At 44.5% G+C, this 27,439-nt stretch overlaps 1 protein-coding gene across 1 annotated transcript; it reads right to left on the reverse strand.

Annotated features, from left to right (window-relative positions):
* Positions 1 to 5,176: 5,176 nt before the first annotated feature.
* On the reverse strand, positions 5,177 to 26,520 carry LOC121166303 (CASP8 and FADD-like apoptosis regulator). The gene is made up of 5 exons (XM_040995441.1): positions 26,460 to 26,520; positions 23,069 to 23,123; positions 19,360 to 19,441; positions 6,595 to 7,087; positions 5,177 to 5,326 (listed from the first exon to the last, which is right to left on the reverse strand). The coding sequence occupies exons 2-5, from the start codon at positions 23,114 to 23,116 to the stop codon at positions 5,194 to 5,196; spliced, it is 756 nt and encodes a 251-aa protein (XP_040851375.1). The 5' UTR covers positions 23,117 to 23,123; positions 26,460 to 26,520; the 3' UTR covers positions 5,177 to 5,193.
* Between the last annotated feature and the right edge of the window lie 919 nt (positions 26,521 to 27,439).

The following is a 27,439-nucleotide window of genomic DNA, read 5'->3' on the forward strand; positions in this document are numbered from 1 at the left end:
TCAGCCCAGCCTGGCTTTTCCCTGATCTAGGCCACATGAGGCACACAGGTATTGTAGCCCTATTAGTCTGGTCTGCCCCCATCCCAGCTCATGCTCTTTAGTGGAAGTAGCTGTCCAGCAGGGGAACCACCCCTTGTTCCCTGCTGGCTCTGCCCCCTCCCTTCCTGGTTCTCACATGTGCTGGATGGGCACTGCAGTCATATCCGGTACAGGCAACCTCACCTTGGCATTCCATACTGTGGACTGGTTTTTATCGTGACAAAACCTGGCTCGATCCATACTATTCTGGTGCTTGGATTTGCCAGTGGGTGATGTGAACTGATTCTGCCTGATCCATGCCAAATGTATGCCAATGGATAACTTTCCATGGCCTATTCTGGGCTGTTTCCATTCATGCTTCTTGTGCTTACTTGCTGGGTCTGTGTTCTGCCAAAGGAGTTGCCCAGGCTCATCCATCAGAATCTCTCTCAATGCCAGATTTCACACATGCCAGGGGGTCCATGAGCCAGCCCTACTCAGTTCACCTCCTGTTATAGCAGAAACAGTGGCTTTTCCTGACTAGCCTTTGACCCAAGCTGGTTCTGGTTGGATGTTTCAGCCCAGCCACAGCTTGTCCATACCCACATATGGCTCACACATGGCTCAGTAGGGGTTGAGACCTAGCCTAGTCCATCACACATCTACCTGGTCCTCCAGGACACCAGACAGTGTTGGGGTCTGGCCCAGCCTGGTGCATCCAGTCCCAGTCCACACTTGTGCCAAGGGAGATTTCAACTGTTTCCTGATCAGAATGCAGCCCCCATTCCAGCCCACGCGCTCCTTGGAGGTAGCCTTAATCCAGTTAGGGTGTCCCCTTAGCTCCCCAACCGGGCCTGTTCCCAACCATGGATCACATGCATGCCAGTGGTTGCTCTGACTCAGCCCCTCACTTGTACCAGCCTCTGCCTTAGACACTGTGGCTTAGCGTCCCTGACTTATGCAGACCAGTAAGTGCAAGAGCCTAGCTCGGCATGACCTGTGCTCCATCCTGGTTTCCAGTTTCGCTAGTGGGCTAAGGCTTGCTCAGTCCTGCCGGGTATACCCCATTCCATTATGAACCCATACATTAGCCAGCCATTGGAGCTCCCTTGCCCAGCTTGTCCGACCCCCAGGTCTGGACCACATGTTCACCAGCAGGAGCTATGACCCGCCAGGGGAGTTTCCCAAGTTCCTCCACTTGATCCACTCCCAAACCCAGTTCTCATACATGCCAATGATTTTTAGGCCAGTGCCCGGAGAAGTCTGGCCTTCCATTTGGCTTTGTATGAGTTGGTGAACATTGCAGCCCAGCCCACCCCGCACCCTAATCAGGATGCACATTCAGGTGCCGTTACCTTGACTAGTCCAGACTGCTGTGGGTTCCTTTACCTGTGATTGATAGCAGGCTCCTTGTTCACCCTGAGCTTATTCCATCACCTCCGCAACTCTTGAGCTAGCCAGTGGGGCTAGAATTTCCACAGGGCTTGGCCCACACAGCCCCCACAGAATCTACCCCTGAATATGGCTCTCGAGTGCTAGTTAATGTAATGGCCCTGACCAAAGTGACCATTCTCCTGATCCATCATCATGTCAGGTAACAGGATATGATTCTGCTGGACAAGCCCCAAGCCATAGCTTTTGCACAGACTGGTATTTGGTGGTCAGCATTGCTAAGTGATAACACGTTCTTCAAAGGAAGAGTAACTGTCATTGGGAATCTTTAGCATATATTCACCTCACAGAAACACATTGGGTTCAACGTGGAGCTACATAAGCAGCAATTCAAACCACCAAAATCCCAGAGCTCCCCTGCCGGGCGGCCAGCAAACAAAGCCTGGCGCCAAATGGTGCACTGGCCGCCCTGGCCCAGCTCACCACATGCACATGGTGGCTGGCTTGTGGGATCCAGGCATGAGACACCCTGTCCCAGGACCCACCCGCAGCTGAGAGGCTGCAGGAAGTTTAAACTCCCAGGCCCAAAGTCGCATCCCACCCCAATCCCGTCCACCACCCAATGAGAGCAGCAGGTGGGCCTGCCTAGCCCTGCTCCGGAAACCTCCCCCCTTGGTCAGTGTACTCACCCCGAAGGGAGCAGCCCCAGAGCCCAGGCAGGCCTGGGCCCAGCTCACCACGTGCACGTGGTGGCTGGCTTGTGGGATCCAGGCATGAGATGCCCTGTCCCAGGACCCATGAATGTGATTCTTGATTGTGGCTCCCAATACCAGTTTGCTGCTAGTGCAGACCCTGGGAGGCAGAGATGATGATTCACACAGCTGGATCACTGCCACCCATGTGGGAGAGCTAGACTGAGGGCTGACGTCTAGCTCCTGGCTCTGACTTAGTTCAGTGGGCATTTGGATACCTCTCAGCCACTGCTCACCCTTCCTCCTATCTCCTCACTCCCACTCAAAGTTATACCCAAAGATTCTTAAACAGGCCCTGCATTGCTGTTTGTTCTTCACTCAACTTAGTTCCTTTCCCATGACATATTCTCTATTCCATCTCAACTATGCAAATCCTATCTACTATACCATTTCTGATTCAGCCTAAAATAGCCCCTCCACAGTGTGGTCTAATGGCCCCAACTTATCCTTGCATGACCTTAGCAATGCACAATCACAAAGAAGCTCTCATTTCATCCTCAGAACATCTCTGCAAGGTAGGCAAAGAAGGCGTGGTCTTATTTCTCCCTTGTGTCAACCTGAGCCTTAAACTGCAATTTCTCTCCACACCATATCCCCTGCCAGTGAGCGAAGGCACAAGGAAAAGAATTGCTAGTATTCTTCTCATTGGGGTCAGGGGATTAACCGATGTTTAAAATTAATAAAACTATATAATTAAAAAACAAAAAATAAATAGACAATACAACATAACTTAATAAATGATTATTTAATAAGAGGCATGTCGAGGAAAGAAGAGACACTGCTTGATGATCTCTACATTGTTCCCATGCCAGGCAAGATGGAATAAGGCATGTTACAGGCTATGTGTCGGAGGAGGGAGAAGATGGGGCTGGAGAGGTTAAGACAGCAGCCTTCACAAACAGCAGACAGGTATATGATGCTTTTCTTGGAATGCATGCTACACACTGCTAACATTTGCTCAAATTTCTGAAGAACATTAGCTCATAAGACTGGTTGTTTACATTCTCAAACTGGTGTTCCCACGGATTTCCTCTGAGAGTTGACAGAAGAGCTGAATTGCTATTAGCAGTTGAATTGGTGTTAGTAATTCCGGTGTTCTCATTTTTTGGCACCACTATGGTTGTCTACCACACAGGGGAGTGCCATACTTTGCTTTTCCTTATCAACAGAACCCCAGCTTGTGGAGGCTATGCATCTCAGGGTGGCAGAAATCCTCCTCAGTTTTAATGGACTGAATCTGACTTGCTATCAGCCAAGCATGATCACGCTGGGCTATTGGCATGACTGGTTGAAAACTGGAAATATCTTGTGACTGTAGTCAGAGGTGAAGCAAGGAAGCTTCCCGTTAATCTTAAGAGGCGACAGAAGGATGAGATGCTTTCTCTGCTGAAATCTGGGTGATACACTTGGATCTGTAACTATCCTGTAACCATTACATGACAAACCTGAAAACAAAAGCCAAAGTGGTATAGTTTCAAAGAGAAAAGGTGGAAAACATCAAGTCCTTGAGGATACTGTGGAGCCATTTAATGAATCCACCCTTTCTCTGGACTTCCTGCTTCATGACGTTAAACAAACAGCCCAAACAGGTTTCTTTATGGTGTTATGCCTTGCCTTCCTGGCCTCAAAGAGCCTGTGACTGATTCAACAGCTAATAATCTACAGCTAAGAAAGTACACATTTAAGAGGATTTATTTATTTGTATTGTGAAGGCAGACCAACAGAAAGGAGACAGAGAAAAAGGTCTTCCATCCACTGGTTCATTCCCTAGACGGCTGCAAATGGCTGGAGCTGAGCTGATCCGAAGCCAGGAGCCAAAAGCCCCTCTGGGTCTTTCATGTGGATGCAGGGTTGCAAAGCTCCAGGCCATCCTCCACCACTTAGTTAAGTAGGAAGCTGGATGGAAAGTAGAATAGGCAGGACACAAATACGTGCCTATATGAGATCCTGGTGTTTGCAAGGGGAGAACTGACCAATTGAGCCATTGCAATGAGCTCAGAAGGTACATATTAATGTGAGATTTTCAGCATTCAAGGCTCAAATAATATATGTCATCAATATTTATATGCAGAATATCATATGTGAAGTTCATCACATTTCACTTGTTTCCTATATTTGTAAATCTTGAATGATTGAAAGAAGATACTATAAATGGCATTTTAGGGCAAAAGTAAGAACAAGGTACTGCCTAATGATAAGAGCCACAACAAAGACACTTGTCACCTTGTCTGGAGGGGACTGACAAAGCTACAAAATCTGTCCAATCATTAACCATTCCACTCCAATAGTTTCCTTCCAACACAATTAACACAGGGTTCTGGTTCATGAGGCCAAATATACACTTCACTTCCTACTGGTGTCCCTAAACTACAGGTGAAGAAATCTTTTTTTTTTTTAAAGATTTATTTTATTTTTATTGGAAAGGTGGATATACAGAGAGAAGAGACAGAGAGGAAGATCTTCTGTCCGATGATTCACTCCCCAAGTGAGCACAACGGCCGATGCTATGCCGATCCAAAGCCAGGATCCAGGAACTTCTTCCAGGTCTCTCACACGGGTGCAGGGTCCCAAAGCTTTTGGGCCATCCTGGACTGCTTTCCCAGGCCACTAGCAGGGAGCTAGATGGGAAGCAGGGCCGCCAGTATTAGAACCGGCACCCTTATGGGATCCCGGGTGTGCAAGGTGAGGACCTTAAACACTGCGCCATTGCAACGGGCCCTACAGGTGAAGAAATCTTCAGGCACCCAAGGCATCCTCCACAAATGAAGACACCACCAAAACTACTTTGCAAGAGAAATAACTGTCCCTTCACTGTTTTAATTCTTTCTGACACAATGTGGCAACACATATGAAAATAAACTTTTTTTTTATAAAGATTTATTTGTTTATTGGAAAGTCAGATATACAGAGAGGAGAAGAGACAGAGAAGATCTTCCGTCAACTGCACCAAGCACCTCTATGCCTGTGAGAAAAGCTCCCATTCCCTAGAGAGGGACATAGTGGCATTCAGTGCATTTGAATTGTTTTTTGGTTAAGAAAGGATGAGTTGTTTTCGCAGAGTATGCTGCAGCAAGACATGGTACTTCTTCTTAGCAGGAACTTGACTGTTCCAATCACACACTTTGCTGTTGAGTTCAACATGGAGGTCCAGGAGTGGGCGTTTTCTGGAGGTAAGAAGAAGTGAAATGTTAATGCCACGATAATATCAATGAGAAGACAGAATGTCATGATGGTAAAAAAAAAAATGTAAGTGCTTTGGAACTGTTCCTTTTTAAACACTCTATAAGCTACTTTGTGAATGATTTAAACAGGCTGACATAGCTTTGGCTCAAGAGACGCAGTCCCTTTGCACAAAGGGCAGCTAAGTTTTACTCTGGGAATACACCATTCACATGACACCCCACCTGGATCATTATGGATATAAAAGGCCAATCCTAAAGGATCAGGTTGCTCCTCCTACAGCAACATCATTATTAGGCAGAATGAGGAGAAAAGACTATGAGATCCATTCATGGGGTTGTCACAACCACACCCAGAATGCATTTGATAAGTAGCTTGGAAACAACCAAATTATAATTAGGAGTCAATGGAAAAAAGCCAGTTAATCTTATAGTTGAGGTACACTGTGGCTTCCATTAGCTTAAATAAAAAACAGATCGCTGATGTTTCCCTTAGACAAGTATTCTTTAAGTTATATTAAAAATAGTTACAATGCAGACTCTTCATCCACTGGAAAATATAACTCAACAACCCCAGTGGTTGCTGAAACTACAGATGATGTCAATCCCTATATTGTGTGTATGTTTTTTCCTATATACTCATCTACCTCTATGACAAAGTTTAACTTACAAATTCGGCAGTATAAGAGATTAGCAACACAATTAACAATAGACTAGCAATAACAATATACTATGGTCAGCTTCATTTGAAATGTATAATTACTTATTTCTGGAATGTTTTCATTCCATATTCTCAAACTGAGGTTGACATTAGGTAAGTGAGACCTCACAGGAGGGATTACTGCAGAAACTCACATTCTTGGAGGCAGCCCTGTTGACTCAAGGAACTCTGCCTCCCACATGGGAGACCTGGGTTGAGTCTCCAGCTCTCAGCTTCAGCCCAGTGCCGTACAAGCTGTCACAGATACTTGGTGAGTGATTCTGCAGTATTCTCTCTCTCTTTCTGATTCTCTACCTCTCATATAATTTTTTAAAGTTTTTCATTTTGAAGAAAAATACTTAACTGATGAGCTACCACAAAATACTCATAGTTACACTGGCTCTGTATCCTATTCTTTAGGCAACTCCAATGCGGAAGAAAAATAAATCTCCTTTCCTCATTGAAGAAAAGAACATCCAACCCAGCATGGTGGGGTAAATGGTTCAAGCAGGGCAAAGATCAGGCAAAGCCCAGCCACCTCCACTGGGCTCACCTTTCTTGTCCCAACTTCTGGGAGAGGACCTGCAAGTATAGGGAAGGTGAGCTGGGCACCTGCTCCAGCAGGGACACATCCGCCGTGCACAGGCTCCAGAAGAAGTCGGCTTCACGGTGAATGGTGGAGGGTCCCAGGTGTGGCATCTTGGGTTCGGAAGTTTTCACAGCCGGTCCATCCACCTCCAGCAGGCTCTCTGACACCACATAGTTCTGGAGGAAGAAAAGCTTAGGCTTCCCTACGAGATAAGGGCACGAGTCCCCCATGAACATCTTCCGGATGTTGTGCAAGGGAAAGCCCGATTCAAACTTGTCCACACCGAATACACTCTGGGCACTTCCTCGGCTCACTAGGATACACACAAAGCTGTCATAGTCTTGATGCTTGGGTTCCCTGGCAGCTTTGTCAAGTTCGCTGATGATGTCACACATACGGAGATACTTGAAGGGCTGCACTTTAAAGCCCAGAGAAGTGAAGGTGTTTTGAAGACCCTCTGGAGGAAACAAACAGGGAGAACAATGCTGGAGTGAGCAAAGCATGAAGGGAAGTGTATCACATCTATGTGACGTTAACACTGCTCTCCCCAGTTTTAGGCAGCAGTGGTAACAGCCACCTCACAAGACATTATAAGGAGTGGGCAGCACAAATAAAGCCATACTTTGGAGTGTTACGCACACATCATTGGAACAACAATCCGCCAAGTAGGATTTCAGACCTCTCCTGGCAATGAAGACAATGACAATCACTGTAATCTAAGTCCATAGTTACACGATGTCCTTTTCCCCTTTGCCTGGCCCAAAGTGGATAGTTTAACAATGGAATTATTGACCATCTAATATTGAAGAGGTACAAAGAAGAAGCTAGCATCCTTACACCTGTTTTCAGTCATCATTATCAAGGCATTGGGAGACTTGACTGACAGGCTGCTAATAACCTATTCAATGACATTCTTTCCCTCAAAAAATATCCACGGGACAGAAAAGGCCTGGCTGTGTTATCTCCCAGCCACCGCCTCTGATGGCTCAGGTGGTTACAGGTCAGAACAAGGAGAGAATCTCTGCCAGTCCCATCAATACTTCCTTGCAGACTCACACACCTCAGAGCATACAAATCCTCTCCTCTAGGGGGCGGAAGCAAACAGGGAAACATCGCACTCTACTTGGTCTCCACTGGTTCACTTCTCCAAGCTCTCCCTTTGCTGATCTTTCCTCCCTGACCAAAGTCCTTGAAGCAAAGCATCACCAGGGTCTCTCTCCATTTCTGTGACCATGTATAGAGATGGACAAAACAAGCGTGTTCCAGGCCTCTGCCTCTTTGCTTTATCTGGGCTCCTTGGGGCCCTGGCTAGACACAGTGAGTAGAGGGCCAAAGGAACCAATCTGAGATCAACTCCATCTGAGTTTAAATCTTGCCTGCTCCCTTCTCTGAGGGCTGAACTTGCCTTTGAAGGTTGACCTCCACAACCAGACAGACTAAACTGGGGACAGGATTCCCAGGTGCCAGGAGGAAAATCTTTACCTAACAGAACAGGAGTGGGGGAGAAAGAAGACTAAAACTAGAAGCAGGGCCCGGCAGCGTGGCCTCGCCTTGAACAACCCAGGATCCCATATGGGCACCGGTTCTAATCCCGGCAGCTCCCTTCCCATCCAGCTCCCTGCTTGTAGCCTGGGAAAGCAGTCGAGGATGGCCCAAAGCTTTGGGACCCTGCACCTGTGTGGGAATGCCCGGGAGAAGTTCCTGGATCCTGGCTTCGGATCGGCATAGGATCGGCTGTTGCACTCACTTGGGGAGTGAATCATCGGACGGAAGATCTTCCTCTCTGTCTCTTCTCCTCTTTTCTGTATATCTGGCTTTCTAATAAATAAATAAATCTTAAAAAAAAAAAAACTGGAAGCAAAACCAAAAACCATGAATGACAATGACTGTGACCCAAATAAGGAAAGAAAAACCTGGGTGCTGAGTAGGGAAAGTAAAACTTGACACTGCAGAAATCCCACTTCTCCTTCTACCCACCCTGGAAATCCCTTTCTTAATTCATCCTCATTTCCGTGAGTTTCAACTGCCCTTGAGAAAATAATTTTGTGATGTAGTGAGGGAGAGGGACCATCAGGTCTAGTGGCCAGTACAGGGCTGTGACAGAGAGGTCAGGGCCAGCACTACTCAAAGGTTTGGGGACTTTGGAGGTCAAACCTCAAAGCAAAGTACAGTCAGGGACTGCAGTGGGCTCATGTATCTTGGTCTAAATGAGGGCACATTTATCTTGACACTTTCTATTAAAGTCAGAGTGTGGGATAAATGAGAAACGGAGAATGCTACTCTGCTTTACTTATGAGTATCCTCAGTGAGCCCAGGTAGAATCACCACCAAGCACATAAGCAGAACACAAGAAGGGCATGGTGGTTTCCATGGTTACAGGGACAGGAATGAATGGGAAATGTCAGGCTGACAGGCTGAAATGGATTTCTTCACAGGAAAATAACTCAATAAACACTGCAATCTCCAAGAGAGGAACAAGTCACGCAGTCTTGGTCAAGTTTACTTGGCTTCAAAACTCATGTTAGGCTCACAATTATAAGCTACTTTATATATGTCTTTAAAAAAAGTGATTGGGGCCCGGCGCAGTGGCGCAAGTGGTTAAAGGTCCTCGCCTTGCACCCCCGGGATCCCATATGGGCGCCGGTTCTAATCCCGGCAGCCCCGCTTCCCTTCCAGCTCCCTGCCTGTGGCCTGGGAAAGCAGTCGAGGACGGCCCAAAGCTTTGGGAACCTGCACCCGCATGGGAGACCCGGAAGAGGCTCCTGGCTTCGGATCGGCATAGTATCGGCCGTTGCGCTCACTTGGGGAGTGAATCATCGGACGGAAGATCTTCCTCTCTGTCTCTCCTCTCTGTATATCTGCCTTTCCAATGAAAAATAATAAAAATAAATGTTTAAAAAAAAAGTGATTGACTGATTGATTGATTTTACTGGAAAGACAGATTTACAGAGAGAAGGAGAGAAAGAAAAATCTTCCATCCTCTGGTTCACGCCCCAAGTGGCTGCAATGGCCAGAACTGAAGCAATCCAAACTCAGAAACTGGAAACTTCCTCCATGTCTCCCACGTGCGCGCAGGGTCCCAAGACCTTGCGCCATTCTCTACTGCTTTCCCAGGCCACGAGCAGGGAGCTGAATGGGAAGTGGAGCAGCTGGGACACAATAAGCACCTATATGGGATTTTAGTCAGTAGGCTATCACACCAGGTCCTATATGTCTTATTTTTTTAAATATTTATTTATTTGGAAAGCAGAATAACACAAAAATTGAAGGAGAGAGACAGAGAGAGAAATAGCTCCTATTCACAGGTTCATTCCCCAGATGGCCATGATGACCAGGGCTGACTCCAACCAAAATCAAGAGCCTAGAACCCTATGCAGGTCTCCCACGTGGAGGGCAGGGGATTGAGCACTTGGGCCATCCACTGCTGCCCTCCCACGTGTACCAGCAGGGAGACAGAAAGGAAGCAGACCAGGTAGGAGTTGACATCACAATGCCAGCCACTACATGACTTCTTTATTTTTTTTTAAAGATTTATTTTTATTACTTTTTATTTGAAAGGCAGATATACAGAGAGGAGAGACAGAGAGGAAGATCTTCCATCCGATGATTCACTCCCCAAGTGAGCGCAATGGCCGATACTATGCCGATCCGAAGCCAGGAGACTCTTCTGGGTCTCCCACGCGGGTGCAGGGTCCCAAAGTTTTGGGCCGTCCTCGACTGCTTTCCCGGGCCACAGGCAGGGAGCTGGAAGGGAAGCGGGACTGCCGGGATAGAACCGGTGCCCATATGGGATCCCGGGTGTGCAAGGTGAGGACCTTAACTACTTGTGCCACCCCGCCGGGCCCCTACATAACTTCTTTGTAAAACACAAATCACTACTAGTAGTTTCTTTTGTATGAACCTTTTTTAAAAAAAAGATCTGTTTTATTTTTATTGGAAAGCCAGATATACAGAAAAGAGGAGAAAAGACAGAAAGGAAGATCTTCCAACCATTGACTCAATCCCCAAGCAACTGAAACAGCCAGAGCTGCGCCGATCCAAAGCCAGGACCCCGACTCTCTTCCGGGTCTCCCTCATGGGTGCAGGGTACCAAGGCTTTAGGTTGTCCTTAACTGTTTTCCCAGGCCACAGGCAGGGAGCTGGATGGGAAGCAGGGCTGCTGGAATTAGAACCAGCAGCCATATGAGATCCCGGCACTTGCAAGGCGAGGACTTTAGCCACTATTATTATCATTAATAAACATGTCAATTGCATGTCAAGAGAAGTTTCTGGGGGAGGGTGCTGTGGTATAGTAGGTTATCCAATGTCTGCAATGCCAGAATCCTACAGGAGTGCTGGTCTGAGTCCCAGCTGCTCCATTTTCAATCCAGCTACCTACTAAGGGACCTGGGAAGGCCACAGAAGACAATCTTGGACCCATGGAAAATCTGTGTGGAGTTCCTGGCTCCTGGCTTTCCAAGGCTGTTGCAGCCATTTGAGGAGTGAATCAGGGCCCGGTGGCGTCGTAGCCTAGCGGCTTAAGTCCTCGCCTTATGGGCGCCGGTTCTAACCCCAGCAGCTCCCTTCCCATCCAGCTCCCTGCTTGTGGCCTGGGAAAGCAGTCAAGGACAGCCCAAAGCCTTGGGACCCTGCACCCACGTGGGAGACCCAGAAGAAGTTCCTGGATCCTGGCTTCGGATTGGCATAGCATCGGCCGTTGCGCTCACTTGGGGAGTGAATCATTGGACAGAAGATCTTCCTCTCTGTCTCTCCTCCTCTCTGTATATCTGCCTTTCCAATAAATAAATAAAAATAAATCTTAAAAAAAAATAAATAGGGGGGAGAATCAAGATGGCGGAATAGGGTAAGGACACGTTTAAACAGACCGAGAAGCATTTAACCAGAATGAAGCAGAGAGGACATATTTCAGGAAATACGAAAGGACAGAACAACAGCAAAGGGGTACCTGGAGACTGACAGACACAGGAAAGCAGTGGGCACAGCAGTGTGGTGTTGCAGTGAATGATCTAAACTCCATCAGCAGCCGGAACTCCATCAGCAACCAGGTGGGAAGGGACTTTGACTGGGAGCTTGGGAGGTGAACCCAGACAGGGAACTGTCTGTCCTGCTGGTCCGTTTGATTTGACCAGGAGCAGAGACAGAGCAGCAGGTCCCAGGTGGGCAGTGCGAGAACAGCAAGGATTTCATAGCCCAGTCAGCCCCCTAGAGCTGAATTGTTCGCCATTTTGCCTAAGGAGGAAAGGGCAAGGGAAAGGACTGAGCATGCTCTGAGAGGGAGTGAGCTCATTTCTGACTCGGTGAACTGCAACAACGAGGCATTCTACGGGTTCCATCCAGGGCAGGTCTGGGTAACCCTCAGATCTGTCAGCCAGCAGATCAAGAACTGTTGTGGTAGCACGTCAGGCGCCATTTTGCGCACTGTGGCAAAAGCTTTGGGACTGCAGGGGCAACAGTGAACTGCGCATGTGCTGAGCTCGCGAGAACTCGCTGAGGTCCTGCAGGAAAATAATACCGACTGTGGCATCATACCGGTCAAAACAGGTCCGTGTGGCACCCAGACCTAGCGTCCAACAAGTTCCAACAAGATCAGCGTCACCAACAACCTAACTAGATAGGACACCTGGTGTCTCTTTAATCCTGGAACACACTCCAACCAGAAGAGGGAGAAAGGTTGCAGAGACAACAGTGCAGCCTCAGCACGGTATCACAGGAAGTGGAGAGTGGTGAGCCAAGAGCTGGGCTGTGGAGACCACAGTGGATATCTGACATAAGAAGCCAGACCTGGAACTCGCTGGAGGTTGTGGCACAAGTGGCTGCAAGCAAAAAGTTGTGTACCAACTGCAATAAGTAAAATCGCATTGTAGACCTGTGGGTGACACAGCTTAGAAACCTGCCCCAAGAAGAAGACTCTGCTAACCAGAAGTACAATGACCAAGAGCAAAAGAAGAGACAAAGGCACAATGAATATTACTGAAAACTCCCCTGCAAAGGAGCAAAACCCTATGCCAACCTCAGAGTTCACTGAGGAAGACATTGAGAAAATGGGGGACACAGAATCCATAAGACTCATTTTAAAGATTCTGGTAAAAAATGAGAAGTTAATGCAAGAGTTCAAAGAATTTAAGGAAGCAGTAAAGGAAATCAAGGCTGGTATATCAGAAATTAAGAACACAGTAGAGCAAATTACAAGTACAGTGGAGAGTCTCCAAAATAGAATGAAGCAAGCAGAAGAAAAAATCTCAGAATTGGCAGATATCTCCTGTCACCAGGGGGAAGCAAACAAAAAGCTGGAAGCAGAGCTGGATCAGGCCAAAAAAGTATTCAAGAATTGAAAGACACTATTAAGAGGCCAAATATAAGAGTTATGGGAGTCCCGGAAGGTGCAGAAAGAGAAGCTGAGTTTGCAAATGTATTTAATGAAATAATCAAGGAAAATTTCCCTAATCTGGAGAAAGAATTGGGAAACAAGATCCAGGAGGGACACAGAACTCCCAACAGGCTTGATCAAAAGCGATCTTCACCAAGACATATGATTATCAAGCTCTCTTCAATTGAACATAAGGAAAAGATTCTTAAATGTGCACGTGAAAAACATCAATTGACATATAAAGGAAGGCCAATTAAGCTCACAGGAGATCTCTCACAGGAAACTCTACAGGCAAGAAGAGAATGGAGTGACATATTCCAGATTCTAAAAGGAAAAAATTGTCAGCCTAGGATAACATACCCTGCAAAGCTTTCTTTCATCTTTGAAAATGAAATAAAATTCTTCCAGAGTAAAGAAAAGCTAAAAGAATTTGCCTCTTCCAAACCTGCTCTACAAATGATACTTCAAGATGTTCTCTTGACAGAGAAGAGGAATAGCACCTACCAAAACCAAAGGCAAATGGGAAGAACATCCCAGTAAAATGACAACAGAAGACTAAATCAATGAACAACCCATTCCTAAAATGACAGGACCAAAGTACCACCTATGTATATTTAACTCTGAATGTAAATTGCTTAAGCTCAATCAAACATCATAGATTAGTAGACTGGATTAAAAAACAAAACCCATCTGTTTATTGTTGGGAGGAGACACACTCCAACAAAGATCAGCAGAAACTATATCACATGGGTTTTGTTGTCTTCTGTTGGTTTCATCTCTTCAAAACACTTTCTTCTGATTAAATCATTCAATGACTCATAAATCATGCAGTGGCATCATTTTCTTCAAGAAGGTTCTTGATTTTCACTTTTTCAGCTACACGTTATACATTTAATAGCATGTTGTTTAACTTCTTGGTGTGGTTAATTTCTTTTTTCTTCCGGAAGTTGATTTTGTTTTGTGGCTCTTCATTTAAGGGAAGATAAAGTAGTTGTGCAATGGAGACTGTCATATCTAGTAACATGTCATTTAACTTCATGGCATTGTAAATTTCTATTTTTCTTTCTATTGTTGATTCTGTATCATGACTTTTCATTTAAGGGAATGTACAGTAGTTATGTAATGGAGACTATCAACCAGATGTGAGGATGCAGTGTGGTCGGCATCTCTGTTTCCAGACAAAGATGGACTTAGTGAAACTGTTTATATTATATTTTGACAATAGGATTCTGGACTCTCTGCCATTGTCCATGCCCGCAATGATGAACATATGACTGAGTATGAAGAACTATATGTTAATAATGATATAAAGGAACTGGGGGGGGAGGGAATTGGGGAGGGAATAGGGGAATATGGAACTGTATTGTAAAATGATAGCAATAATAATAAAATGTGAAAATAAATAAATAAATAAATAAATAGGGCCCGGCGCGGTGGCGCAAGTGGTTAAGGTCCTCGCCTTGCACGCCCAGGATCCCATATGGGCGCCAGTTCTATCCCGGCAGCCCCGCTTCCCTTCCAGCTCCCTGCCTGTGGCCCGGGAAAGCAGTCGAGGACGGCCCAAAGCTTTGGGAACCTGCACCTGCGTGGGAGACCCAGAAGAGGCTCCTGGCTTCGGACTGGCATAGCATCGGCCGTTGCGCTCACTTGGGGAGTAAATCATTGGACGGAAGATCTTCCTCTCTGTCTCTCCTCTCTGTATATCTGCCTTTCCAATAAAAAACATAATAAAAATAAATCTTTAAAAATAAATAAATAAATAAATAAATGATGGGCTTATAAAAAAAGGAGTGAACCAACAGACAAGATATATCTCTCTCTCTTGCTATTGCAAATTAAATTAGTTAATTAGTTAAATCTTTTTTCAAAGTAAGATGAAGTTTACTTATGCAAGTGATAGAAATCTGTAAATGTCTACTAGAAAAGTCTAAATCTTAGCCTATTTACAAAGCACAGAACATTGTTCAAGCTTTTCAAAAGCAGTCAATGTGAAAAAAAAAGAAAGAAAAAACATTTCCTCATAAAATCTGCAAATACCATTCCTCATTCGGGAGTTTACAACACATCTACAGCTTCAGGCCAACCTCCAAAGTCCATGGGTCCACATTCCTAACAAGATTAAGAGGGCTGGCACTCACAACAGAGGCCAGCACAGGCCTAGTGTGCCAAGGGACTTGCAAAGAAGACACACCAGGACTGACCGGTCTTTTCCTCTGCCAATCAGAGACCAGACACAACCTCATAGCCTTGAAATTCATTTCACTCACAAACAAGCATACTGCTCATACACTTTTTGGACAAAGGAATGAATCAAGCTATAAGCACTAGGAGGATTTGCATGATCTTTTAATGAAGGTATTAGATGATACCCCAGAGTTATGGGGTATCACGTTAGACCACTGCCTGCAATGCCAGCATCCCACATGGAGTCCTAACTGCCCCTCTTCTGATCAGCTCCCTGGGAAAAGAGTGGACTACAGCCCAAGCATTCAGGATCCTGCAATCTGTGTGGAAGATCCAGATGGAATTCCAAGCTCTTGGCTTTGACCTGGTTCGGGCCTGGCTCCTTCTGCTGTTCTACTCCACAAATGGCTGCAACAATCATATCAGGGCCAGGCAAAATCAGAAGATTGGATCTCCATCTGCATCTCCCACATGGGTGGCAAGGCCAAAGAATTTGGACCATTTCTTCTACTTTTGCAGGTGCATAGGCAGTGACCTAGATGAGAAGCAAAGCAGCTGGCATTCGTGTGGGATGGCAACATTACAGGCAATAACTTAACCAGTCACATGGAGGTATTTAATAAATTATATCCACTAATCATTATCACATCAAGTTAGTCTTTATCGTTCACTGCTTCTTTCAAAGTTCTATTTTAACTGGAAATTATTTTGTCTGCCTCAATGTTATTTGTCTTCTGCATTCATTAACCATATGGCAAAGTGACACAGATAAAGGAAATGCCACATAATCATTCTTGATAGTGTTCTGCTGATAAGATGGAACAGAAGAACTAAAGTACAGCACCAAACAAAAACCACTTTGTACTCAAAACAGGGCTCTAGGCTAGAGTCCTTTAGGGGGGGAAACAAGGTCCCTAGGAGAGGAAAATAAAGAGCTGGAAGCTTGGAGAGTGTGGGAAGAGGGGATGGCATCTTTCTACTTCACAACCAGGAGGAGTACCCTGCTGCTTGGAGTCTCAGCTGGTATCTGCTCCACTGGTAAGAAGCCCAGTGCCAGGGAAGTACTGTCGGGCTTGTCACTTGCTCATGAGTCCCCTGGGCCCGGGAGATGTCCCAAGCCTAATTATTTGTTGTGTTCCTTAAGACAGAAAGAGTTGGGTCTGGCGCAGTGGCCTTGCAGCTAAAGTCCTCACCTTGCATGCACCTGGATTCCGTTTGAGCGCCGGTTCTAATTCCAGCAGCCCCACTTCCCATCCAGTCCCCTGCTTGTGGCCTGGAAAAGCAGTCGAGGACGGCCCAAAGCCTTGGGACCCTGCACCTGTGTGGGAGATCTGGAGGAAGTTCCTGGCTCCTGGCTTTGGATTCAGATTCGCATGCACTGGCTGTTGCGGTCACTTGGGGCGTGAATCATAAGAAGGAGGATCCTCCTCTCTGTCTCTCTTCCTCTCTGTATATCTGATTTTGCAATAAATAAATAAATAAATAAATCTTTTTAAAAAAATAGAGCTGGAGTTCATAGAACTCGAATTCTCAGGGGAGGCTGTGCTGAGCACCCGGCAGCCCCTCTCCGGCCCATGCTTGCCCAGTACTCCGTCTTCAAGATGTTGAACTTGCAAGGACCTACTGCCTAGAACTTCTCTTCTCATTCTTGGGGCTCACATACACACTCATCAGTAGCCACATAAGCAGAACACAGAGGTACCAATACACACGCAGCCAACACATGCTTACTTCCTGGGCCAAAGATAAGGGGCACAAACTCCACTTCCAATTCTACACTCCTCTTGTAGCTTTCTCTCTGATCAGTCTCTTTGCTCTGTATCTCAGATTTCATACTTAAAATCTCCTCTGTTGTGGCCATTCAGATTGATGACTAACAGGGATAGATCCCAAAAGGTTGCCCCTTATTATAATCTCTCAGGTTATCAGCCTCCATTCCAGTGTGATGCAGTGTGTGGGGATGTGGTCCCACCCTGGCAGCCCATGCAGATCTCCAGTCCCCGGATTCTCGACCTCTTACTTGTCTGAGGCCAGACTCCACAAAGCAAGCCAAAGCCACAACAAGTGCTTGCTGAGGATTTGCAAGTAAAATTAAACAGGCAAGGGCAGGTGGCTGAGCTGGTGGTAGAGCTGCCATCTAGAATACCAGCAACCCTCGTGGGACTATCTGGGTTCAGTTTCTAGTTCCAGCTCCTAATTCTGACTTCCCGCTAATGAGCACCCTAGGAGGCAACAGAGACACTGAAGTAGTTGGGTTCTCATTACACATATGGAGACCTGGATTGAATTCCTAGCTCCTGGCTTCAGCACAAGCAGCCACTGCCAAGCATCTAGGAAGTGAACCAGTGGATAAGAGTGGTCTCATGAATTCACTCTCTCTCTCTTTCTCTCAAATAAATTTTTAAAAGTAAATAAAGGTGGGCTGGTGTAGTAGCCTAGTGGCTAAAGTCCTCACCTTATATGAACCAGGATCCAATATGGGTGCTGATTGTAATCTCAGCAGCCCTGCTTCCCATCCAGCTCCCTGCTTGTGAATTGGGAAAGCAGCTGAAGACAGCACAAAGCACTGGAACCCTGCACCCACATGGGAGACCCAGAAGAAGCTCCTGGCTCCTGGCTTCAGATTAGTGCAGCTCCAGCCAATCTGACTTCCAGCCACAGTCCTAAGCGTTTTACAAATATGGACTCCCTCACTCTGCCCAGCCTTGCTAAAAGGTAGGACCTTTTATTAACTTACTTTATTAAAAAAGAAATTGAGTACTAAAGTGTCTTGAACAGTTGCCCAGAGTCACGAACTATGATACAAGGAAGAGCTGTTCATTCCATCCCCTTGTCGTCATGCCCCAGCCCTGCTCATGCTCCTGGAATGCAGAGCCTTCCACCACCCCAGCCTGCAAGGGACCCCAACCCAGTGTGGAAACATGCATGACCTGTGGATCCAAGCCACAAACGGCAGTTTTCCAGGTCACGGCCAAGGACACTTTTATCTTTTGATTCTCCCTAAAAGAAAAAGGTAACAAGCCCAACAGACAGCATCATGTGCTCTTGGGAGTGTCAGCACTGAGGAATGTGACAAAACTGACTGCCAGCACGGATGGAGGACAGTCTGAGAGGAAGTGACTCACTGAGTAAATACATCCCCATTCATACTGTGTACTGATGGCCAGCATGGACAGGGCACTTATCTATGGCTGAGATGAGGACATTTCTCACTAACAAAATATAGGGTCACACTAGAAATCCTGGGAAATTCAGTCTCATATTTGTTCACTTCTCTCAGACACTCTTCCTAGAAACCCAGTGATAACATTTTACGTGATCTTAAAAGATATTCTGATGTATTCTAAGAAACTGCTGAGAAATTAGAAAAATTTGGAAAAATGATGATCAATCTTTCTAAGGAAGAGATAAATAATTAAACATTGTCATTCTTTTGATACCTTGCCCGTTTAAGTAAGGCATCCAAATACAAACAATAGTGACAGACTGGTGAAACAAACTCAGGCCAAAAACCAAAGTAAAGGACAGGAAACCCAAGTGACACCCAAGCGGATCAGATGATGTCCAGCCCTCTTAGTGAACATACATCAGTCTCATGTGCTAATGTCCCCACATTCACAGTCCACAGGTAAGCCACGGGGCACCTGAGAAAGTCTGAAGTCAGAGGGCCTCCCACACTGCAAACGTCCCCTGGGTCTCAAGACTCTACCCTGCCCCACCATCTAGGATGCAAAGGCAGGATCGAAGCTCACCAGCTCTCCTACATCATCCAGCAGGTGCCAGAGATCAGGCTACATATTCCTCAAATCAGTTCACTCTCCTGACACTGGACTGGACCAACTAATCCACATCCTCTGAAGTCAGCTGGGGACAGTGACTACATTCCAATCTAGCTTCAGAGCAAGTCATCACGAGATCCTCACACATCCTCTCTACCATCCTCCCATCGGACAATGGACCCTGCAGAGGATTCAAGGCTTCAGATGAGGATTAAGCTACTCAATGGCCACATGGACCAAAGTTCACGCAATCCAGTCTACACTGGGCTGTGACATACAGGAGGAGACACACGTCACTGTCTGCTGTGATGTGTTAGGGCAGCTGGGGTTAATCATACACGATTAGTCTGTTGTAACCTCAGGTGGGGACTTTTGTTAACCTTCTGCTTCCACACATACCTATGTTAGTGCCGATGCAATCAATTATCAGGCAGATTCCCAGGGCCTTGCTCTGCATCCTGTATCTCTCTTCTGTTAGGTGCTGGAAAGGAAGGCATGGATTGTTAAATACTCTACATACTGCTCTACTTTCGTAAGTTCCCCCCATCCAACAGCTTTTCAACTGAATTTCCTTAAACACCCCTTCAGCAGGTGAGTCACCATGAAGTCATTGCAACTGACATTTTCCTTTAAACCAATTTGTCCACTATTAAGGAAATGTGCTTAAGACTAATGAACTATTCCAATTTCTTCAACAAAAATTTCAGTCTCTTTGTGCATCCTTGAGCTTTGTAGGATAAAAGTAATTTGAAACAAAAAAGGTTCCTATATCGCCACATGAAGCTGAAGCAACACAAGCGGTCTCTTGCCAAATCAGTACAAAGTGTGACCTTCTGTGGCCTCTTATGGAGAAAAGGTATCACCCCAAACAAAGGTTGGAATATGTGAAAGTTCAAAGTCATGTGGCTGCCCACTCATGGGCTCAGCAATCACTCAGCTGGATGGCACTTCAGAAATTCCCTGTGTTCCAAAGATCATTGTTGCATCCACTTTAATCTCCTTCCTCTTCACCACATTCAAGGTCCCCTGCTCAGGGAGCTCCTGGTGTCTCATTGTCACAAGGAACTCTTCTCACACAGGTCATTTTAAAGTCACTGTTCTGCACCCATACTGTGCATTCCACACAGGACCAAATCAGCTCATTTACACCATACCTGAGGCACCGAGGCTCCTGATTCCTGAACGGACATCTTCACCGGCCTTCCTGAGGATGAGAGAGCAGTCATGTAGCAGGCTGCAGGAGACCTAAGCCCACACCCAAGCTGCCTGAGGGTGTTGACATCACATGGCTTCTTTTCCCTCATTTCCACAAGGATTTCTTCCTTCCTCGGCTCTTCTCAGCCCCAAGCTTCCAAACTAAAACTGAAGAACCTGGAGTTGGTGCTATAGTGTAGCAGCTTAAGCTGCCAGCAACCCATATGGGGACCGGTGTGAGTTCCAGTGGCTACACAGCCAGTCCAGCTTCCTGGGAAAGCAGCAGAGAATGGCCCAGGGCCTTGAGTCCTCAAACTCATATGGGAGAACCTGGAAGAAATTCCTGGTTCCTGGCTTCTGCCTGACCCAGCCCTGGCCATTGAGGCCATTTGGGGAACAACCCAGCAAATGGAAGATCTGTCTCCCTCTCTCTGTGTTTCACTCTCAAATAAAAATAAACTAAATGTTTACAAACAGTACAGAAGAACCTAATAAGAAAACACAAATCCACATTGCGACCCAGAGGCTAAGTGGAAACCATACATTTTTAAATAGCAAGTGCAAGAATCCTTTCCATGTCTCTTCCCATACAAGGAACAAACAACAGCGATTAACTGGCAGAATAGACTCAGGACTTTGTATTGGGCAGAGTCCCCAGTAACCTCACCACCCAACAGTCTTGACAGCTTCCTCCAGCGAGCCAAAATCACAGATGACAACCATGGGGAACAGTTTAGGGTAGAGAAATGGAGGTGCATGTGAGCTGGCCCCTCGGAACAGATGACCAAAGCCCCACAATCCAGGGGCACAAGGAGACGACGAGGGAACTTCGTTAGTGGCAAGTTAGAAAATAATAAGACCAGCCAATATAGAGGAGCCAAACGCAAATTTGGCCAGGTTACAACTTGACTAGCTGAGGGAAGTGGAGTACACCAGTTTTAGAAACCACAAAGTGGCTGGCTCAAACCCTAGCACTGTGTCCTAACAAACTCTGTGATCCTCTTCAAATTTCAATGGGTTACTCAACTGGAAACGGAAGTACTAACATCTGCCTGTAAGAGCATTGTAAAAGGAGAACTGGCAAAGGAAGTGCCCATACTGGTAATGCTTAGGAAAAACGAGCTTGTGAATGCTTTTGCTGGGTAAGTTAAGAGTTTTGTTATTTTTTTTAAGGGTAGTAGCCTATATCCTGTACTGAACATTCTATTTCTAGAAGTTTATTCTAATTATAAACATGAGTACAAAAATGAATGTTAGGCCCCAGTGTGGTAGCCTAATGGCTAAAGTCTTCGCTACAACCACTAAGATCCCATATGCGCAGTGGTTCTAATCCTGGCTGCCCTACTTCCCATCCAGCTCCCTGCCTGTGGCCTGGGAAGGCAGTCAAGGATGGTCCAAAGCCTTGGGACCCTGCACTCCTGTGGGAGACCTGGAAGAAGCTCCTGACTCCTGGCTTCGGATCAACTCAGCTTCAGCTGTTGTGGCCACTTAGGGAATGAGCCAAGAGATGGAAGATCTTTCTGTGTCTGACTTTCCAATAAAAAAAAAAATCTTAAAAAAAAAAAGTCTGTGTCTCTCTGAAAACATTTCTGACTCTGCTTTTCAAATAAATAAATCTTGTTTTAAAAAAGTATATATTTGTAGGCATATACTCACGCATATATACATACTTAAACATAAAAGAGTCTACAGGTACTGTCTCTGACATTTAGAATTAAGAGAAAATCTCACTTTACCTTTTGTACTTTATCATGAATATTCACAAAATAAGCAAAACTTACAAAATAATCTTTGTGACATATCTCATTTTAAAAGTATTTAACAAAAGCTCGATAAGTTTTACTTATCATCATCATTGGCAAATCCAAATTCACATGAATACCTGTTTCGAATAGCTTAAATTCCCATAAGACTAAGATCAAATTCTCAGAAGCTTTTTATTAGTAGTAAATAAATCAAGTGCAAAAAACTGCAGGTAAAAGTTTTCTAATAAGATCACCAAGTATTGGTAGCCTAAATTATATTCTACCTATCGTTATATGAGCAAGTATATATTGGCCATCACGTTTAACTAAATAAATAAAAGAAATATGATATAACTTACAGTATCTATTCATTTCTTAGTAGTCTTTGCTAGAGCAGAATGACAGGTACAAGCTGTACCACCCAGCTCACCTGGACAAAATGCTGCCCAGATTCCAGGGGCAACAGCGGCCCATCAGCAAACCAACAGGATAGTGATCGGGCGTGGGGGCCATCACCGCCTTCATCCACATCACACAGGTGCCCTCTAAGCTGCCAGCCAGCAGCCTGCCAGACAATGCTTCCTGGCCCAGTGAGGCACAGCCTCTGCCCCTTCAGTGTGTGACTGAGTCTCTGGCCACATGCTGATCATTCAACACAAGTCCCGGAAATAAATGTCTACAAGATGACACCCTGGGTTCAAGAGCAGACATTTTCCCCAAGAGAAGACAGAGGTCCTATGGGTAGGAACGACCAAGGTTTTCTATTGTGATTCTTCTTTTTCTTTCTCTTTGGGAGTATCATCTATCCTTTAGCCTTATTCTGTGAGAACCTGTTGACCTTCCTTCTTACTGCCACTCAGTATTTGGTTTAACACAGTTTATTATCATGATCGGATTACTATTTAACACAGCCTGGTTATAGCTTCATTTCAGGAATAAACATAACATCTCTTGGAAACAAAATCAAGATGATAAAAATAGAGCAAGCTGGTGTTCACATTTAAATAAGTGTATCCCATTGATACCTAGGAAAGCCAGTAAATGCGCTTGAAAAATTAATTAGAATATTTAGATACAGGAAAGTGCCAACCGTAAAAAGGCAACATTATGTACTTGAATTATCAAGCATTTACAAGGAAGGAGTAACTATAAAGAAAATTTGGTCTTACTTTGAATGCCAAGTTGTTCCACAAGCCTTTGGTCTTTAATTCTTCCATTCTGTAGCTTCAAACAGAAAGAATAAGGTCACATTGCCTGTGAGTTTCTTTTTTAGAGGCACACACTATCTCATCTCTTTAAATATCTCAATAGGATTCTTCCTCGGGGAAAAACATAAAAATACCACCTTCCCAGTTAAGTTGCCTAACAAAGAACAACAAGTAGTCTAAATTCCATAAGTCCCATCTTATTGCCAACAAACAGATTACTTTTTCTAAAAAGCAAAAAAATGCAATCAACATGTAAATATACTAAATCAGCATATTAGAATGTTTCAAAACAGCTCAATAAAACCAAATGTAATAGCATAGTTGCTACAGGAGTACCAAAACTGAAGCGACTTTAAGGCGTGAGATTGACACCTTATTCCTTTAACACAGGAATGTTATGTATGTATGGTCATGAGTCGGGGCTAAAAGTCAGACACACCTGCTTCTGACTCCTGATTCTGCCTCTTCCCAGTTAGGAAACCTCGAGCAAGTTATTCACCGGCTCCAGGTCTGTCTCCTCATCTGTGAAATGAGGACAATGGGCCCAGCATTGTGGTGCAGCAAGCACAGCCACCACCCGCAATGCCAGCATCCCATACAGATGTACATTCACTTTAACACACTATCAGAAAGCGAAATGGTCATTTTCCATTTTCATTATCATTTATGGCCAGTCTGTATTCTTACTAAAGTAGGGATTTTTAAAAATTTTATTTGTTAAGCTTCTTATTTGGTGAAGTATTAAGATTTTTTTGCTGTAGTGTAAATTTAAAATATGCTACCTCAATAACAAAGAAAAGAATGAAAGAAAGGGATTAGGAAAAGGGAAGCAGGGAAGGCATAAGGGAGGAGGAGGCAATACCAGCACATTCTTACACTTGATCTAAATCATACTGAATCTGCTAAAAATTAAAGTTAAAAAATTTTTAAAGAGAGAACTACAAATCAAGGCTACATTTTAAAGGCAGTATTGCAGCATCATACAAACTTTTTGTTCAGTAATATCTTGGTAACCTGTGTCATATAATGCTGTTTTATTTTTTTTATAACATTGTTTGAGTTAACACCTAGGTATTCATTGCTTAAATCTTGTGGGGGAATTCACCAAATTCATATGCCACAGTGCTTGCTCTCCAAGTGAGGGAGTGACGAGGGATACACTACATGGAGCAAATTTCAGTAGAAATTGATACATGACATATATGAGTTCCCAGAGACGACGGACATGCGTAACTTCACATTCAAAACAGAAATAGAGTGTAAGAACATATGACAGTTTTTAAACTAATGACGACAGCATAATCTCTATTAGGTAGACTAGAACAGACAAAACTCAGAAAATCTGCATGTGAATCCAGATTAGTCTCATGATTTGGTATCATGGAGACTCAGAGAAAATAAAGCCTACATTATTTTTTTTTTAGAAAAAAAAAAAGATGTATCTAAGCTATTATCTGATTCCTGCATGGTTTGTCAGCTGTATACTGGCAGAGCAGGACTCGGTCAGCTAGTAGAAGTAGACAATCACCTAATGTTCTTTGTGCCTAGGTCTGCCTGCTATGTTCCGTGAGGATGCTGGCAGTATAATCCTTAACATCACTTTTCCTTCGATTTTTTTTTTAAGATTTATAGAAAGAAGGAGAGACAGAGAGACAGATGCTCCAGCTGCTGATTCACTCCCCAAGTGGCTGCAAGGGCCAGAGCTGAGCTGATCCAAAGCCAGAAGACAGGAGCTTCTTCTGCGTCTCCCACATACATGCAGAGTCCCAAAGCTTTGGACCATCCTCTACTGCTTTCCCAGGCCTCAAGCAGAGAGCTGGATGGGAAGTGAAGTAGCCAGGATACTAACCGTCTCGTATATGGGATTCTGATGCATGCAAGGCGAGGACTTTAGCCACTAGGCTGCCATGCCAGACTCCCTTAATATCATTTAATCTCTCAAATTCTATTGCTCAGTGATATCTTTTTAAGCTCATATCCTCCAAAAAGCCAGTGATGTTACAGGAGTTACTAATGTTTTCATAGCATCATCTTATCAAAGGGTTTATAATCTAACCATGAAATTATACTCTGGCCTAATTCCTCATTATAAATGCAACAGAACTTTTTGTGGAGATAATGATAAATTTACATAAGAAATAATTTTACAAGACAAATGATCAACCCAAGAAAACTTCTGAATATACGTGGTAGTGCCTAAATCTATCACAACAAATGTAAATGACTATATGATATTTATATCAATGAGCTACAACAAAAGAACTTTCATCCCTCAATAACAAAATAATTCTTGCTGAGTTAAAACAAGCTCAGTAAAAAGCAAACGCATGAAGATAAGCATACGATGATACTTATTTTCCATCATCATTTATAATGACATATGCAAACAGTAGACACATCAACAAGAAAGGGTTAAATATGTGTACTCTTTCTAAGAGATGCAATTACACTCAGTCACTAAAAATAATGAGAAACAGTTTTGAATGAATCAGAATGTTGTACTACCGTTTGTATAAAAGAAACGAAAGATATGACCACAGACTATCACTTGCAGATTACAGAAGAAGCTGCTTATCAATGCTTGCCTCTGGGAAAACACTTTAAGGAATGGTACAACAGAGGTATGCAGGAAAAAAAAAAAAAGAAGTAGGCAGGAAAAAAAACTTTTTTAAAAAAACTCTTATGATACTTTAAATTTTTTGTCAATAGGCAATTTCTATGTATTTAAAAGTTAAATTTTGGGGCCTGGTGCGATAGCCTAGTGGCTAAGTCCTCACCTTGCATTCACTGGGATCCCACAGAGGTACAGGTTCATGTTCCAGCTGCTCCACTTCCCTTCCAGATCCCTGGAAAGGCAGTAGAGGATAACCAAAGCCTTGAGATCCTGCACCTTTGTGGGAGACCAGTAGGAAGCTCCTGGCTCCTGGCATTGGATCAGCTCAGCTCCAGCCATTACAGCCATTTGGGAAGTGAACCAGCAGACAGAAGATCTTTCTGCCTCTTTTTCCTGTATATCTGTCTTTCAAAAAAAATTAAATTTTCAAAGAAAAAATAAACAATGAAAGTTAATATAACTACACAAAAAGACATACATTCAAACATACAAAGAAAAGAGACCAGAAGAAAGTACAACAAAATATGAACAGTGGTTGTCTTTTGGACACAATGGACTTAGTTTCCTCCTTTTATAATTCTCTATATTCTCCAAATATATCAAAGGACACATATTAGTTTTGTAATCATAAGTAGCTATACATATTTTTTAAACAAATATACATTTGTATCACAGTTGGTTCAGATAGTAAAATAGAGTTTAAATTGCTGGGACCCCATACATTTGCTCCAAACTTACCCTTAAGTTACATGAAGGATCTTTGAGAGTCAAGTTCAGGAGAGAGGCGTGAATACCATTGGTATAATTTGCTCCCACTCTTAGAGCTGGACAAGCAGAAAAGAGGTCTGGAATTAAGATTTATGCATTACAATCAAGTGAACTCTTCAACAGTGTCTCAATCTGACATTTCCGAATCTCTGAAAACACCCAAATCACCATCTCCTAAAGCACCCAAAACCTTCTTGACCACCTTACCAAATTACAAATAATGGTTCACTAAGAAGGGACTAAAAATGTCACTCCTGTTCTTGGCCTTTTATTAGTCATTTGGAGTCTGGGGGGGTAAGGGGTGCACCACTGGCTCTCAGCCACGATGCTATGGAAGCAGGGAAGGGCTAACAAAGCCCAAGTCAAGGTTCAAGGTAAAGGCAGGGGAGGAGTGGGGTCAGGGGGAAGGTCTAGGTGAGTCAAGGAAAATCAACAAAGCCCATTCCATAAGGAGGTTTTATGAAAGGCAGGGCACATGCAGGGCTGCCATGGAACCTCAATTGACTCTACCCTTATACGGAGCAGTGGTCATTAGACTAAGTATTGGAGCAAGGAAACGGGGCTCAGCAAGTACTTAAAAACCCTGAGTGCCAACAGTTCTGCCTGCCTGTGCAGAAAACAGAGGTGTAGGCTCTCTCCTGAAAGCCAGCATGACTGGAGGCATTTTGCAGATGGCTAAGGTGATGGTCATAAGGGGCAGTGGAGTCAGTCACTCTGGAATATGAAGGATCTAGAAGGATGTGATCTGGAAGCCACAGGCTACAGAGGGATGTGGGACTTCTTGTTCCACTCAACACACCCATCCAACAAATGAAATCAACCAATCATACCAAATATATACAAGGCCCTTACAAGGCCACCAAGAGTCCAAGACTATTCTTACCAGATTGCCTGTATTTCTGGATTTTTGTCTTCAGGTCTGTTCTGTGGATGGCCTCTAGGCATTTTTC

This window comes from Ochotona curzoniae, unplaced genomic scaffold, assembly GCF_017591425.1.
Source record: "Ochotona curzoniae isolate NIBS_2020 unplaced genomic scaffold, NIBS_Ocur_1.0 patch118, whole genome shotgun sequence".
NCBI lineage: Eukaryota > Metazoa > Chordata > Mammalia > Lagomorpha > Ochotonidae > Ochotona > Ochotona curzoniae.